Source organism: Episyrphus balteatus, chromosome 3, assembly GCF_945859705.1.
Source record: "Episyrphus balteatus chromosome 3, idEpiBalt1.1, whole genome shotgun sequence".
In the NCBI taxonomy this organism is placed as follows: Eukaryota; Metazoa; Arthropoda; class Insecta; order Diptera; family Syrphidae; genus Episyrphus; species Episyrphus balteatus.
In genome coordinates this window covers 74860297-74877268 of record NC_079136.1, presented here as the reverse complement: position 1 = coordinate 74877268, position 16972 = coordinate 74860297, and the positions used below count along the sequence as shown (strand labels likewise).

The window sequence follows — 16972 nt, the reverse complement described above, 5'->3', positions numbered from 1 at the left end:
TTCACTCACTAACCTCTATAAACACTGGAAAGCGGATTCATACTAAAAGCCTGTTTTCACTAGAGCCCAAATGAGATAATTAAGCAAATTATCGCATTTCGAATGTCAAATTCTATAGAAAAAAATTTAATTTGACGTCATGAAATTAAAGCTGACGTCATTTGCGAAATTATCTCATTTGAGCTCTAGTGAAAACAGGCTATTATACAAAAATTTATTAAAAACCCGTGTTTTATTAAATTTAAAATTTGTATCTGTCATGTTCTTCAATGTGGGGGTCATCGACAAACTATACCAAGACTGGAAGCTTTCGTACGTCTTACCCCCCAAAACCCTTTTGTGGACAGTGTTGTCTGTGAATATATGTGAATTACGATACCACGCACACATTTATAGATTAACGACATTCACCACACATCGAACACGTACACAATGATAGATTCACGACATTCACCACACCCATAAACAATAAATACCAAGACTGGAAACTGAGCGGTCGCATGACGTTTTCCTACAAGCTGCGAGGTTTGGTGAATGTCGTCAATCTATCGTTGTGTTCGTGTTGGATGTGTGGTGAATGTAGTGAATCTATAAATGTGAGTGTCATAAACAAAAAATACCAAGACTGGAAACTGAGCGGCCTAATGATGTTTGCCTACAAGATGCGAGGTGTGGTGAATGTCGTCAATCTATCGTTGTGTTCGTATTTTTTGTGTATGGTGAGCGTGTTAACGTCATTTACCAACGTGGTGGCTTTCACATATATTCACAGACAACACACAAAAGGGTTTTGAGGGGTAAGACGTACGAAAGTTTCCAGTCTTGGTATAGTTTGTCGACGACCACACCTCACACCAACACATACAGTGTTTGTTGTAAGTGTGTGTGACCATATGTTTTTTGTTTACCTTTTCCCTGCCGAGAAATGTCAAATTAGAAAATTAAAAGACAAGGAAAATTTTTGGAATTTCCCTAAAGAAAACTTTCTTTTTTGTCTTTTCGTTGTTTTGATTACTCCTTTTCATTTGCCGCAAGTCTCATGTAGTGAGTTTTTATGTAAAATCAAGGCCGTGTGTGAATTGCGTTAAATAGTTAACATCGTGTAAAATTTTTGACACTATTGAGGTGAACAAAAAAATTTCAAAAATAAATTTATTGTTTAAAATTTGTTTTGCCTTTTTTCGCCATGATAAAGCCTGGTACGCTGCTCGCGCTAAATTTTAGCCAAGATAAAATTCCCATACAAGTTATCGATAACTTGTATGGGATCCATTTTATCTCGGCTAAAAATTTTCGATAATTTGTATGGGAGCTAAGATTTAGCGCGAGCTGCGTACCAGGCTTAAAAATATAATAAAAAAAAAAAATAATATAAATAATAAAAAAAAAAGCAAAACCATTTTCAAAAAAAATTTAACTCAAATTTAACCAGGTCCCAGAGCCCAATAAATTTTTAACAGCTGAAAATTTTTTGTTCACCTCAATAGTGTCAAAAATTTTACACGGTGTTAGCTATTGGGCTTTTAAGCAATTTGTCTTTCTCCTTTCTATCATAACTGTTTATAAAAGAAGTACAAGAAAAAACCAACCAATTAAATCAAAGCAATTCTGAGGAAAACCAACGCATACTGAGGAAAACATACGCCACTCTTTTCCTCAGAATTGAAATGTCAAAAGTTTTTTTTTTTCTTCGACACTGACGTTTGGCTTAAAAGCCCAATTTAACGCAATTCACACACGGCCCAAGTATAGAATTTGTACTGCGTACTATATGATCTTACAGCTAGGTTTGGTATCTTCGTAATTCCTCATCTATATAAAGACATATGTCGTAGATTTAATAATTAACAAAAAAAAAATATCTAATCATAACATAACACCTAATAATATATTAATCCATGAGAATTACAATTTTCTATATATAATGTCTTCACAATACCGGCAATTTCTGAAAATATTGGAAAAATGGCCTTTGGATAAAAATAAGCAAGGACGGTAAGTACTATTTTCCTTGTTATATTAATATAAGAGCATTTATGAAACGGCACAAAACCAAAATAAACCTCTGAAACCATAACACCTTTGTATAAATGCGCAACTTTTGAAATAGCACTTGTCACGACTAAACTGGAAAATAAATATTATATAAGGTCTGTTTGCGTACTTCCTGAAATAAAATAGTACCTTTACAAAAGTGTTAGTTCGCATTAGATGTAGACAAGAAATCGACTATTAACACAGACTACTCCAAAGCTTTTGATCAACTCGTTCATGATATTATAAAGTTTAAATTAAAAATGTTCGCTTTTTCTATAAGTTTTATTACTTTGATTTCTTCTTACTTTTAAACTAATATCAAATGAAATTCAGATCGAAATCTTGTATTGCAAAATAGAGTGTCCCGCAGGGAAGTTAATTGGGACCTCTACTTTTCATTTAAGCCATCAATGACGTACCGTTACGTTTACGTTAGAGTAAAATTCTTATTTTTGCCGATAATGTGAACATTTACAAATGCGGCAAGTCTTTGAAAGAGATTATTTTATAACTTAGTCATTGTATAAGGTTAGGCCCCCTCTGTGCCTACAAAATTTTGTATCTATCAAAAATACACTCCGCTTCAACTGAATAAGCACACAAATTTTCAAAGGTATTTTTTCATTTTTTCCTAAGATTAAGCTTTCATGTATTATTTGATGATGTTTACAGTTAGCTTGCGATGTTGAGAAACCAAATCAGAAAGAATAATTCTCAAAGAACCGCTATTTTTTTTTCGTGTTCTCTTACAAAGCGTCCCATATGGAAAAATGCAGTTTTTTTTTGCGTCAACTGAATAGACACACGGTCTTTCAAGGTCAATATCTTCGTTGTTTATGAGAGTTTTGAGGTGTTTGGCATACCAAATCAAAGGTTGAAATGTTCTCAGTGAGATTTTGTCATTTAATTAAAATTAAAAAAAAAAGTAGTGGATTAAAAGCTTTGAATACTGTCGACAGAGCTAAAATTAATTTGCTAACGGAACAAGTACTGACCGGGTCTGCTATAGCTACCGAAATTGGTCGGAGTTTTAGTGTGTTGCCTATTCGTGCCTCAAAAATAAAAGTTCGTACAGGAAAAATATGAATTAAAGTAAAAAACGGCAAAAATAGCAATTAATCGAAGAGAAATTTTGAGATCTGCCTCCAATTCATTTGACTCTGGGGCAAAAATCAAACAAAAAGCTGGTGTTTCTGCAAGTTTTTCAACACTCCGCAGAGTAATTAACAGCATGGATCATTTTAACCCATTAAAAGTCCAAAAGAAACCAACTTTAAACAAGCAACAAAAAGGTATTCGTTTAGAATTTTCTAGACTCCATATGAGCTGGAAAAATGAGTGACGCAAAGTGGTTTTTTTTCATTTGAAAAAGGTCAACTTTGATGGCCCCGATGACTTCAATTATGAATCCATCAAAATTGAACTTTTTGAAATGAGAAAAACCACTTTGCGTGCTTATTCAGTTAAAGCGGAGTGTATCTTAGACATAAGTTAATTTTAAGTCAATTGTAAATAACAAGTTAAATAAAAACAAAATTGAATTGAATTGAATTATTTTTTCAATAGGAGATTGATAGGCTTGCTATATGGTGTACAAAGAATGGTTTAAAGCTCAGCCCAACTAAATGTCAGACTTTTTTATACTAGTCATAAAAAAGCTATTGAAATCAGTGGGCATTAGGGTTTGGATACGAATATCTTCTAAACGGTTAAGGTAATCGATTTAATACCACTAACCTTTATTGTAGAACATTTAAGCTCCTACAAGAACACATCTTGCTAATTTGATAATAATGTATTTTCAGTGAATTAGAAAATTCTGAAGAAGTAAAAATTCTTTTAATACACTTTTTTAAATTTTTATTTCTTCGTTCCTTAGTTATGGTACTTACCCCTCAAATGTTTTTTTTTTCTTGAGTAAAACTAAAAATACAAAAAAATATGGTTCAAATGGCCATACTTAAGATAATTTTCAATGAAAAAATTGAATAACCCAATCATTTTGAAGGAAATTTAATCTTTTTGATACAACCAAAAAATAAAAAACCTCAAAAAATGGAATTTTTTGATTTTTTTTTTTTTTCAAATTTTTAAAAAACATTGCTTTGTTTAGAGATATATTGAAAAAACCACAAATGGCTCCCTTTCTTCAATTTCCATCTCCTCTGTGGTTTAATCTTTTTTTATAACCCATTTAACGATTTCTGCAATAAAAATCCTTGAAAGTTTTAGTTCCTTATTATCGTGCCTGTAATTTGATTGAATTGGTTATAATAATGAAAAAAGTATGGAAGACCTTTCTTGTATAAAAATCTGTTTCCTCCAGTAATGTCTTGCACGTTTGATTATTATAATTGTTGAATTTGTTGCGAATTTTGAATGATTTTGTCAATATCTTTTAAAAGGTTAGTTTTTAGGGCCTTTTTGTAAAGCGTTCATTTTCCTACAAAAATATGTAAAGATATTTCTTAAAAATTCGATTGATAAAACTGTGTGCAAAAGGCATAACAGCATAAGTTGACTTATATAAAAACAGAAATAATACTTATTTTATTTTACAGAGATATAGCGGAACACTTAAGGTCTCTACTTCCCATTCTACAACAACCAGATAGATCAACAACAGCTGAACAAATGGAACATATAAACAAACAAAATGATGCTTTGAATAGGCTTTCGAAAAATATATATTTTTCTACGTATAAACGTGAACACCATTCGACCGCAACTGGCCTTTCGGCTAACCAATGCAGCCAGGTGCTATCGTCAGAGTTCCTGCAATACTTAAAAGAACAAAAAGATTAATTTGTATACAAATATTTTAATTTATTATTATTGTATTATAACCGTTAGCCAATGTGAAAATAAATAATTTTGAACAAAAGTTGTATTATTTTCATTTTGTTAAACCAAATATCCAGCGGCTATTTGTTGGAATTGGAACCAAAACATGTTTCCAACTTACGCTCTATCAAAATAGGAACTAATTTTTGGTTCAAGGAAAATGATCCCGATAGAAACCAGTATAAAGTGCTGCGTTTGTTTTAAATATTGATTCATACACAGATCCTCGTAAGTTTATTACTCACCTCATAAAAACAAATTTATGTCGAATTCTTTTCAATTTATTGAATCGCCTCAAAAAAATCGAATTTTTGGTGTTAAAAAGGAACATGAAAACAGACCGAATTCTTTTTGTGTGTCATTTGACAACAATTTTTACACGAACGTCAAGCTGAAACCAAAACAATTTCTGCAAAATAAAACCAGAGATTCCTTTGATCAATAATTTTGTTTATTTTCTTCGGTAATATAGATTTATTTTAATCAGAATCAAAGGGAAATTGCAGTTATTATTAAGATATAGTGAAGATGAAGTAGAAGGTTATTATTTTGGCCGTATGCTGTGGTTTTACAGAGAAAAAATTTTTTGACGACAATTACGAGAAGAAAAGTCACAGTAATTTGACTTTTTCACAAGAACTATGCCAGGAAAAAATATATTTTTACGCAATAAAAATACGATATTCAATTAAAATTTACTCTTTATTTGAAGTTAGTGTTCTCAAATAAACAAACAACACGAAGAAAACTTTCAGCTTGACGTTTGAGAAATGTCAAATGTTGCAAGTGTGTGTGCAAATCCGTGTAAATCTTTCATTTCAAAAAAGAGGGATTAAAAAAAATTCGAATTCTGCTTCGTTTGAGGCGAATTATTTTTCTATGGAACATGATTTTCAGAAAAAATTCGCTTCGAGATCGCCGAAAATTCGATTTTTCAATTGAAAGGAATTCGACATTAATTCTCAAAGGAACATATGCAGCTTCAAAGCGTAATACAACACCCATATGACTAGCTTTGACCATCAAGAGATTCATCATAATTCATAACGTATCAATTAAATATCTGTCAACTTGCCTCTTTTATATTTAGCCATTACAGATTGTTCTCAACAAATCGAGAAATGTTCATTTTGTCAAAATAATTATTCCGACTTTTGTATTTTAGATCAAGAAGTACCCAAACGCATCTATTAACAATGTATTTTGTAGTGCTACAGTCACTTTTTCTGTTTTTATGAACTGGGGGTTGCTTGGCATTGGATATGTTTTTTTGACCCATTGCCATTTTTGGTGGTTAAAGTTTTCTGTAACGAAATTTTGTTCTAGGTGGGAGATTTTTATTTCTTAAAAGATCTTTAGAACAACGGAAAACTAGCTAGCTAGATGTGCAATTATGTACATATTTGGAAAAAATGTTCGTGTTTTTTTTTTAATTTTTATTTTTTTAGACAGTAAAAGAATACAACATAAAACTTGAAGATGCTTAGCCTGACACATGTGTGGCTTCATAAAGATTCAATACAAATCGGAGAGAGAAACAATCTGTTGTCGAGTAAAATCCCTTAAAAACTAGAATTTCGAAGGGATGAGATAGGTTTTCCGGGATTGGTAATAAATTACTTATAAAAATACAATTTGTGATAACATTTAAGTTTTTGACTGTTGTTTATTTATTTGTATTTTAATATTTTGCATTGTTTTTCGTTGCAAACAATTCGACAGTGTGTTACTCTACCATGGTATCATCTTCGACAACTCCAGCATTTTCAACTTCTTCCATATCCTCGTCTTCGCCGTCCTTTTTGTCAACAGGCTTTTCATAAACATGTTCCAATGGTGAAACAACAACTCCGTCCCACACTGACATTTCCCTTGCAATACTTGTGTTCCCTTCCAAACCTAAAATATGTTTATAACCTCCATGTGCGAGTACTCGCAGCAATGTTTGTGCTGTGAGACAGCACATATCTTGCTGTTCTAAGGTCATTGCTGTGTGCACACGTATATGACCTGGTTCGCAGGGATCCGTTATTCCAGCCGAACCCGGAAGAAATAGCCCAGCTGACAAAAGCTGGAAAACGCGACGAAATGCAAGATTAATAGGAAGTGCTTGTCTGCTTGGATTGTTCATAATAGCAAGATGAGCAATTAAGTCCAGCATCCATGGAGAAAGCGGAGAAAATGCGTCAAAACGAGTGGTTAGATCTTTTAATATACGAATAAGTACTTTAATTGAAGAATGATGAGCATTTTCTTCAAACCATCTTGTATGCCTTATTGCAGCTAAATGGGCTTGCATGGCTTTGGGATCCAAATGAATATCTGCTTCGAGCTTACGAATATTTTGTGGTATTGTTGCAATTAAAACGCAAACTTTTGCTTGCCAATTAGCAATATTAAATCCACGATCGTGCATTGTCGTAGTTAACTGGTCGGCTTTGGTAAGAACTTCTGTTTTCATTGCATTTTTCAGTTCAGCTTCAACTTTTTTAGCCAAGGCTTCACAAGCCTCTTTTGTTGGCAATGTTTTAAGGATTACAACTACTTCGGCAACATTATTTCCAGTTATTAATGTACCCTTTTTGAAGGATCCAACTTGTCGAACCTCGTCCAGTTGCTATAGCAAAAAAGAAATTAAAATTATTAACATTGATGTTTTATAACAAAAGAAACAACTTTCAATAACACTGGTTTACAAGGGTTTTGTTGACGAAACAAAAATATACTTTTCTGAAGGTTTTCGGTGTTCGGTGTGCTGAACTCGAATCCAAAGTCAAAAACAACTAATCAGCTCCCGTTAGAAAATGCAAATTGTTTGAGCATATTTAGTAACTGTTTCTATAAGAACTGTTTTCCATCTTTCAATACCTGTTTAAATCTTTTCAATATCTTTTGTATTGCCCGAGATATCTTAAAATGAAGTAAGTGGGTTTGGTTTCATATATCATAAAGGAGATAATGACCATATAAAATTTATAATAATACCAAACAACTGAGGATATCTCGGACAGTAAAAAAGATATGGGAAAGATTTAAACAGATTTAAAAAGGTGGAAAATAGTTCTTATAAAAGCCGTTACTAAATATGCTTAAACAATTTTCCTAATATAAAAGAATAAGGTCCGAAGTACTGTATTTTCTAACGGGAGCTGATTATTTTTTTTTTACTTCGGATTGGAGTTCAGCGCATCAAAAACCTTCAGAAAAGTATAATTTTGTTTCTGCAACAAAAAAAAATGTTTAATTTTGTTAACCAGAGATGCTTTGTTTTAAAAAGAAAACATGTTTACAATAATTGAGCTGGGTTAAGCATTCCATATTCGGATAGTGCGACGAAAGAAAGAATATACAGTAAAACCTGTTTAATTGGACAACCTTTGAGACCGAAGAAAAGTTTTCCGATTAGGAGGTGGTCCTCTTATAGAGGTTCCTTTTTAATCGGACCGGTCCATTTAGAAAGATTTTTCTCATTCATACTTGTAAACCACGTAAAAAATTACTGCCAATATAGGTACCAAGAAATTTCAAAGGGCTTATTAACTTTAACTTTCTTTTTCAAATCAATTTCACTATAATACTTTGCTCATTCTTTTCCTTTTTGAAAACAAATATCGAGAAACAAAACATTCAACTTTAAAAACTCTATTGCACTGTCAAATTGTTTCCTTTGCGAAGAAACGAAAATTAAAATTAGACATTTTGAGGAATCCCCGCATAAAACAGATGTAACCGGAGAGCTTTTCAAAATTGGCGCTGCTAGCACACCAGGAAACAAAATGCAATGCATACCTATGTACATGAACAATGAACACACATGTTTCATATTTTTAACTTTTGGTCCAATTAAACAGGTAAAACAATAAGAAAAGAATGTTAGAAAGGTGGTCCATGGTCCGATTAGCAGTTGTCCCGATTATAGAGGGAAATTTATATGAAAAATAGCAGGGAAAGCATTAAGTGCGGTTCGAATAGAAGGTGGTCCGATTATAGAGTGTCCCGATTAGCAGGTTTTACTGTATGTATTACCTACGAAATTGGGCTCAAGGGTAATTTGATGTGCATTTCTAGAAGCATGAGTTTTACAATGAAAATGTTTAAGGGGAGGAATGCAACATAATGGGCCGTACCAATAAATCAAATATAAAGCTCACTTAAATATTAAACTGAATTCTATATCATACTAAAATTCAACTTAATAGGCGGGGTTATAGTTGAGTTTCGAAATATTCAATTTAACCGAGCGTAGCCTTTAATCTCACTATTAAATTGGTTTTTGGTATGATAAAATATGTAGAATTCAGTTAAATATTTAAGTGAGCTTTAAATTTCAGTATTTGTAAGGCCCAATATTTCGGAAGTACACTCACTATAATAATAATAATAAAATAAGGAGAGACAAGAAAATGAACAGCAGTGATCGAGTGATGTAAAAGTTTCAATTATTTTTTTCTTATCTCCTATCAAATTTTTGAAAAATTTTATCTCTAAGGCCGTGTGTGAATTGCGTTAAATAGTTAACACCGTGTAAAATTTTTGACACTATTGAGGTGAATAAAAAATTTTCAGCTGTAGAAAAAAGGCAAACAAAAATTTAAACATTTTTTTTTTTTGAAATTTTTTTGTTCACCTCAATAGTGTCAAAAATTTTACACGGTGTTAACTATTTAACGCCATTTACACACGGCCTAATAATAGGATAAATAGATTCCAGTCACTTTTTTGCTCCTAACTGTTTTCACTAAGCTGACATTAAAACTAAAAAAATGGCAATATAAGCGAACCCGGTACCGGCAAAACAGCTCCGATTTTGATGATCTTTTTTTCAAACGTCGGGAATTAAAAATACCTTAACCTGTAGAGGCTAAAAATTGCCGCTGTTGCTTTATTGTTTTTTTAAATTTAGACGAAGATTTTTGTGAACAAACAAATTTAGTTTTCAAAAATTTTGTTTAAATTTTATAAATAAAAGATACCAAAAGATTGGCTAGTTAATTTAAGAAAAAAATATATAAAAGTGACGGACAATCTTCCATCGTTTAAGCGATTGGTGCAATTTTTGCAAAAACAAAAAATTGAACACAACGGCAACACCTACAATATTTAAATAAGTATACATTTTATTCTTATTTGTAAAATTAAAATGAAGTACAGTAAAACCCGGATAAGTACCTTACCTTAAATCCCCTATTTAGATAGGCACTAAAGCGGGTAAGGTACTTACCAGAACCCGCTTAAGTGCTCATAGGCACTTATCTCTATATTTATTTAATAATAAAAAAAACATGTTTGATTACTAAAAACATAGGTAATCTTCACAAAACAAAATTACTTTGAAAGTTTAAAATAGCTAACTAGTTAATTTCCACCTTTAGTAGAATTTTTGATTTTAGAGCGGTTTAGGAAACAAAATTTTTCTTACAGTTCAAACTTGTTTCAAATGTGTACTTAAAAGAATTTTTTGCAAGTAAATTCAATTCTAAGTATTTGAAAAGCCAGGCAATTAAGCGGGGAAGGCAGTTAAGCGAAAGGTACTTAAAAGATGAATTTTCTATGAAAAAATCCTTAAAATTTTGGTTCTAAAAAAACAAAGGTACTTATGCGGGTTAGGCACTTAAGCGAGAGGCACTTATCCGGGTTTTACTGTAAATTGAATGAAGTGTAAAAAAAAACTTAATTAAAAAATAAAAAAAAACTTAAAAAGTAAGTATTTTCAAAGAACTTTTTTTAGTTGAAGTTTTTGAAAAAAATTAACTTATTTTTTTTTTCAAGTTCAACATTTTAATATAAATTTTTTTTTCTTCATTCTTTATTATTGAAAATTAAATAGAACATGTTTGAAGGTTCTATTTGTCAAAGTCTTAGAGAAAATCAATTATTTCCATACAAAAATTCAGTTTTTATCCCATTATATTTTTTTTTCCTTTAATTATCTTGAAAATCTTTTGGTATAATTTAATTAATAAAATTTAAACAAAAATATGGTTTTTGTTCACAAAGAACTTTATTGATAATACGGCAACAGTTGCTATTTTTAACCTATAGAGGTTAACGTATTTTTAACTACCTACGCACGTACAACAGTCGGAAAAAGTATTTTGACAAAATGAACATCTTTCTAACTGATGAGAATAATCTGTAACGGTTAAACATAAAATAAGGAAGTTGACGGTTATTTATTAAGTATATTATGGTGAATCTCATGATGGTCAATGTCAGTCATATAGTTGGTATTATGCTTCTAGGCTGCATTTTTTGTTTAAAAAGTACTAATTTTTGAGGGAAAAAGTATTTTGACAAACGTTCTTTTTCAAGGTTGGTAAGGTAAGGTAATGCATTTTACGTGTTTCAAGCACGTATACAACTGACAGACTTGTTAAGGCCCCGATTTGTAAAAAATTGGGCAAAATGGCGGAACTTAACATTGAAATTAGTGCATCTTCTGTTGCAAGTCATAATTTCTGTGTGTCTGTTAAAAAATCTGTGGAGAACTGAATTTATCGCGGGAAACTACAAATTACCAAATATACAAACACAAAAATATAAATACACTATTCAAAATTTACCAAAAACGGACAAAAAATGAAAAAAATGCACTTACAAAAATTGAAGCATTTTGAAGAATTCACTTTATCGCGGATTGACTCCAAAAAGTCTGAATTTGGAAATGCCATTCTTTCATCAAAAACTTTGTTAGCAAAAGCACTCTTTGCATTGAGCTCAAAGAAGACAATTTTACCATGTTTATGGGAAGATAATACAGTATTTATCTCATAAAACAAAAATCGAAAAAAAATTTAATTCTCAAAGGGACATGTTGTTGTGCTTTTCGCTTCTGGAATAAACTTGCCCAAATTTTTACGGAGCTTGAACAGTTCCTTTTCGTTTTCCGGATCATTGAGATAGAAATTTGTGAGAATGTGGTCCATAAAACTTTGTTTTTGAATGAAAGATATATAATATACATAAGTACAAATATTTGATATTGAAATTTGTAAATCGTACAAAGAATTTTACTGGCCAGTACGCAAAAGTACTGTTTTGATGAGGCGAACGAAATCAATAACAAAAATATGCCTCATGTTGATTGCACCTTCAATAGCCTACGAAGACCTAGGGTCGGTTGAGTTTATATTCATATCAAAATGGCCAAAATTGAAATTGTTGATTGAAAAATTGAATTTGCAAGTCATTTGTTTACATTTGTTTTAAATGATATCAGAAATAAATTTTATACAAATTGATATACAACAATAATTCTTTGACTTTCTTACTATTTTTCTTATGAATAGGTACTATGTATATTTTTTTGAAAAATATATTTTTTTACTGTTTTTTTCTCAAAATACTATATTCGGCCACGAAAATGTTGGCAATCTACGTCACTATCGAGGAAGCACAAAGTTCCTGTAGAAATTATTGAGACCTCGGTAAAATATACCTCGAATGTGAAACCTTTTTTGTCAAGGATAAAAAATGAAAAAATAAACAATCTATTTTATAAAAAAAATTATGTTAGCTCTGGGATCCGCAATTTTTTTTCAAGCTTATCCGGTGTTATAATACAAACCATAATATGTTCAAAAAAAATTTAACTTACACAAGTACTAAAATCACCGGGTGCCACAACAAGATTGTCAAGAACAGCTTGTACTTTTGAAACTAGGTTAGCTATAGTTGTTTGCTCCGATGGAGATGGACTCAAATCCTGGTTACGTTTTAATAGCGCCTGTATAAACATAATATAGTTTAGATAGTATCCTAAATTACATAAATAAATAAAATTACAGAAGTAAGTGCGGCATCGTCAACTACTGGTGATACTTTAGGAAAGAGGACCTCTGCCAAAGTTAAATCGAATGGATGGCGGGGAACAAAAGTTTTCTTGAATGGTGGTCTTATTCCACCACGCATAACACCACGTCCGCCTCTAATTATTCCTCGAACCATTTTTAATCGCGTATTTCTCCAAATACTAATTTTAATTACAATTTTATATTATTTTATAAAACTTACAAAATTTAAATAGGTAAACTTATTTGTATTTAGCAAGTATCAATGTATTGAAATTACCAAGCCAATCAATAATGTGCAGAAAACCATAGATACATTATTATAAAGATTTCAAAGTTTGCTTTTGGTATAATAATGGTCCCATAAACAAAAAATATCAAGACTGGAAAATTTCCTACGTCTTCCCCCCCAAAACCATTTGTGTTCAGTGTTGTCTGTGAATATATGTGAAAGCCACCACGTTGGTAAATGACGTTAACACGCACACATTTATAGATTCACGACATTCACCACACTTCCAACACGAACACAACGATAGATTGACGACATTCACCACACCTCACAGCTTGTTGGCAAACGTCATTAGACCGCTCAGTTTCCAGTCTTGGTATTTTTTGTTAATGGTCCAGTCCATAAACAAAAAATACCAAGACTGGAAACTCCGCGGTCAACTGACGTTTGCCTACAAGCTGCGAGGTGTGGTGAATGTCGTGAACCTATCGTTGTGTTTTTGTCAAATGTGTGGTGAATGTCGTGAATCTATAAATGTGTGCGTGTTATATTATATTGTTCACTCAAGGGGCGCCAACAGAAATGTAACTGGTATCGTGAGAGACTTCCGTATAAGTGCTATTTTTCATCATAATTATATACATACGAATTTTAAACTGTTTTTTTCCTCAACTAAAAACAGACTGAAAATTGTTTTAAAATCATCAAGGTTAACTGAAACATTGGCGGTCAATGATTGCATCCGCATCGCCTTGTCATCACCAATGAGAGTGGGCAGGTTCAGAAACGTTAAGCCAGAACTATAATTGGCGGATGGAGTCGGAAGCTACTGTCAATTGTTGTTGTTTTCCATAAGTTTTCATCCGACGAGTGCTCTCGCAACCGCACTCGACGGATGAAAACTTATGGAAAACAACAACAATTGACAGTAGCATCCGACTCCATCCGCCAATTATAGTTCTGGCTTTAGGGACTAAATATTTAGGTAATTTCTCGTTCTCTGATTGGTCATTTGTCAAAAAAAATCCTTCCAATTTAGGTAATTTTATTGGAAAGCTGACTGGAAAATTAGGCAAGAAAATTCTCCCTGAAAATTTATGTCGTTTTCTATTGACGAATCTCAGAATGAGATTTGTGAATTTGACAGCTGAAAGGGGGGGTGAAGAGGGGAAATAGTGGACAAATCTCAGATTTCATGATCTATTTGCGTCCTGAGATTCAAAAAAATGACAAAAAAATGAATCTGAGATTCAAGAATCTGATTCTGGATTTTTATCAAGATTCACGCATACAAACACACGCACTTTCACACACACTCCTCTGTTTGACATTTGCCTTAACATTTGTTGTTGTTTTATTTTTTTATACGCACAGAGTTCGCACACAATTACAAAACTAGATTTCATATTCTATTTGCAGTGGAAAATCTGAGAATTTTACACAAAAATCTCAAAAGTCAATAGAAAACGACATTAGGAAAGTTTTTTTTGTCAACATGACAGCTGATTGTTTTTAATTATAGAATTATGTTAGCAAAATTAAATCTATTTATGTTAAAAACGAGTAAAAAGTGCATTATCGGTTATAATTATTATTATTTATTTATTAAAGTTAAGTGAAATTTGGTTTTTGCCCCATGCGATCTGTAAAATTATTCAATAATCTTCGAAGTTTGAAAATAACATCAGATTCAAAAAAATTTAGTCAATTTACTCAAATCTCCGTTCAGAAGATGACGTTACCCAAATATCTAGTCCCTAATACTTCGTGAACGTGCCCAGTAAGTTTGCCCCTGGAAAACTAGCTCGAAATTTGACAGATTATATATTATTTTTGACAGATTATATAAAATTTTTTTTTTTTATTTTTTTGTGGCTTCACTCACCAACTCTATGCAAACATTGAATAAGAAGTACAGATAGGGGTGTATATCACACCTATAGAGTTGGTGAGTGAAGCCACAAAAAAAAATTAAAAAAAAAAAATAATTTATAATCTGTCAAAAAAAAATTATAATCTGTCAAATTTTGAGCTAGTTTACCAGGGGTGAACTAACTCTTATTGGTGATGAGGCAATGCGGATGCAATCATTGACCACCAATGTTTCAGCTAATCTTGATGATTTTAAAACAATTTTCAGTCTGTTTTTAGTTGAGGAAAAAAACAGTTTAAAATTCGTATATAATTATGATGAAAAATAGCACTTATACGGAAGTCTCTCACGATACCAATTACATTTCTGTTGGCGCCCTTGAGTGAACAATATATCTGCACTCAGACCCTTTACCAATCCATGTGCATCTGTACAACTCCCAATAATAAAAAGCGGCTTCACTTTTTTGGATAAACACCCCTTCCAGTACTTCTTATTCAATGTCGACAAACTATACCAAGACTGGAAACTTTAGTACGTCTCCCCCATAAACAAACTATACCAAGACCGGAAACTTTCATACGTCTGCCCCCCCAAAACCAATTTATATAGTCTTGTCTGTGAATATATTTAGGTTTCCAACTGAAACGGAATAAGTCAAAAAAGAAAAAAAAAATCCAAATCTTGTGCCAAAATCCACGCAAGGTTTGACACTACCAACGTCTTTCATTAGTTTTATCCAAAAGTGTTTTGATTTAAATTGTCATTTTTTTGAAAAAAATATTCGCCATAAGATTCAATGGAAACGTATTTATATATCTCGTTATATCTCCGAATTCACTTTTTGTGACCTGGTTCACTTCAGCTCTTATCCCTTCATATGTCAAAGCCACCGCTGTGGTAAATGACGTTAACACGCACACATAAATAATCTCATGTAGTTGTTGTAATACGTGTTAAATAATGATCTGTATGGATCAAGTGGGATAATAAAAACGGCTAGTGCTGTCTGTGAATATATGTGAAAGCAACCGCTGTGGTAAATGACGAAAACACGCGCAAATAGGTAGATTCACGACATTCACCACACCTAAAACACTCACACAAAGATAGATTCACGTCATTCACCACACCTCGTAGCTTGTAGGCGAACGTCATTTGACCGCTCAGTTTCCAGTGTTGGTTAAGTTTGTTGAAAGTTTCCAGTCTTGATATAGTTTGTTTATCGGTGAGACGTACTAAAGTTTCCAGTCTTGGTATAGTTTGTCGATGGTCTCACCCTCATAAACCTTTTGCTTGCAGTGTTGTCTGTGAATATATGTGAAAGCCACCACTGAGATAAATGACGTTAACACACACACAAAGATAGATTCGCGACATTCACCACACCTGGAACACGCACACATAGATTCACGACATTCACCACACCTCGCAGCTTGTAGGCAAACATGATTTTACAGCTCAGTTTCCAGGCTTGGTATAGTTTGTCGATGGGTCCAGTAATCGACAAACTTACCAAGGCCATCGACAAACTATACCAAGACTGGGAACTGAGCTGTCAAATCACTTTTGCTTACAAAATGTGAGGTGTGGTGAAAAACCTACCAATTTTCTGTGTGTTGCGTCTTTACGCCTCCATAAACACTTGGTGGGTTATTCACCATGGTGGTGGCTAAACTTTTCGATTAAATTTGTTGTTGCTTTGCCCACTTATTTACGGACTTCATGTCAAAATTACAAAAAAAAACACTAAACAAGGGGGTTTCGGGGGGTGAAGCGTAAGAAAGTTTCTAGTCTTGGTATAGTTTGTCGACTAGTTCATTTTGTTGAACAAGGATTACGGAAAAATATTTACAAACTGCAAAACATAAATAATAAAAAAAAAGCAAACACGCATCTCAGAAAAGGCATTGTATGGGATTTTTTGTTCCGCATCAGCAGCGTACTAGGCTTTATATAAAAAGAGATGGGCAGTGGAGATAATTACCAAGTCAAAAATAAAGAAAACTGTTATAATTTTGATGAAATGCACTATTTGTTTAAATGATTTAAACAAAAACTCTGTTCGCTTACTTTTTTTATTCATAGATTAAATATACAGTTTATTTCATCTCCTGTTAAAACAATAATACTGTTATACTTTCTTGGGAATCATTTTTCCAGTGTTTTATAAAACAGGTATTCAAGAAACGTTGT

The 16972-nt window shown here is 32.3% G+C and overlaps 2 protein-coding genes across 3 annotated transcripts; one reads left to right on the top strand and one right to left on the bottom strand.

Moving 5' to 3' along the window:
* Positions 1–1792: 1792 nt before the first annotated feature.
* On the top strand, positions 1793–4921 carry LOC129916912 (ubiquinol-cytochrome-c reductase complex assembly factor 2). The gene is made up of 2 exons (XM_055997126.1): positions 1793–1995; positions 4599–4921. The coding sequence occupies exons 1-2, from the start codon at positions 1925–1927 to the stop codon at positions 4840–4842; spliced, it is 315 nt and encodes a 104-aa protein (XP_055853101.1). The 5' UTR covers positions 1793–1924; the 3' UTR covers positions 4843–4921.
* A 1606-nt stretch (positions 4922–6527) lies between these two features.
* LOC129916897 (interleukin enhancer-binding factor 2 homolog) lies at positions 6528–13034 on the bottom strand. 2 transcript variants are annotated; one of them, XM_055997101.1, is made up of 4 exons: positions 12952–13034; positions 12667–12853; positions 12479–12607; positions 6528–7498 (listed from the first exon to the last, which is right to left on the bottom strand). In XM_055997101.1, the coding sequence occupies exons 2-4, from the start codon at positions 12826–12828 to the stop codon at positions 6608–6610; spliced, it is 1182 nt and encodes a 393-aa protein (XP_055853076.1). In that variant the 5' UTR covers positions 12829–12853; positions 12952–13034; the 3' UTR covers positions 6528–6607. The 2 variants fall into 2 exon arrangements, with proteins under 2 accessions (XP_055853076.1, XP_055853075.1); XM_055997100.1 differs by having other exon boundaries at positions 12667–12958.
* Between the last annotated feature and the right edge of the window lie 3938 nt (positions 13035–16972).

Bases quoted from the DNA above. Each gene is read 5' to 3' on its own strand.
- LOC129916912 (XM_055997126.1), top strand. From the start codon at position 1,925: ATGTCTTCACAATACCGGCAATTTCTGAAAATATTGGAAAAATGGCCT. The intron at 1,996-4,598 runs GTAAGTACTATT...TTTATTTTACAG, and splicing joins GATAAAAATAAGCAAGGACG to AGATATAGCGGAACACTTAA.
- LOC129916897 (XM_055997101.1), bottom strand. From the start codon at position 12,828: ATGGTTCGAGGAATAATTAGAGGCGGACGTGGTGTTATGCGTGGTGGA. The intron at 12,608-12,666 runs GTAATTTTATTT...ATGTTTATACAG, and splicing joins ACGATGCCGCACTTACTTCT to GCGCTATTAAAACGTAACCA. The intron at 7,499-12,478 runs GTAAGTTAAATT...TTTTTGCTATAG, and splicing joins CCGGTGATTTTAGTACTTGT to CAACTGGACGAGGTTCGACA.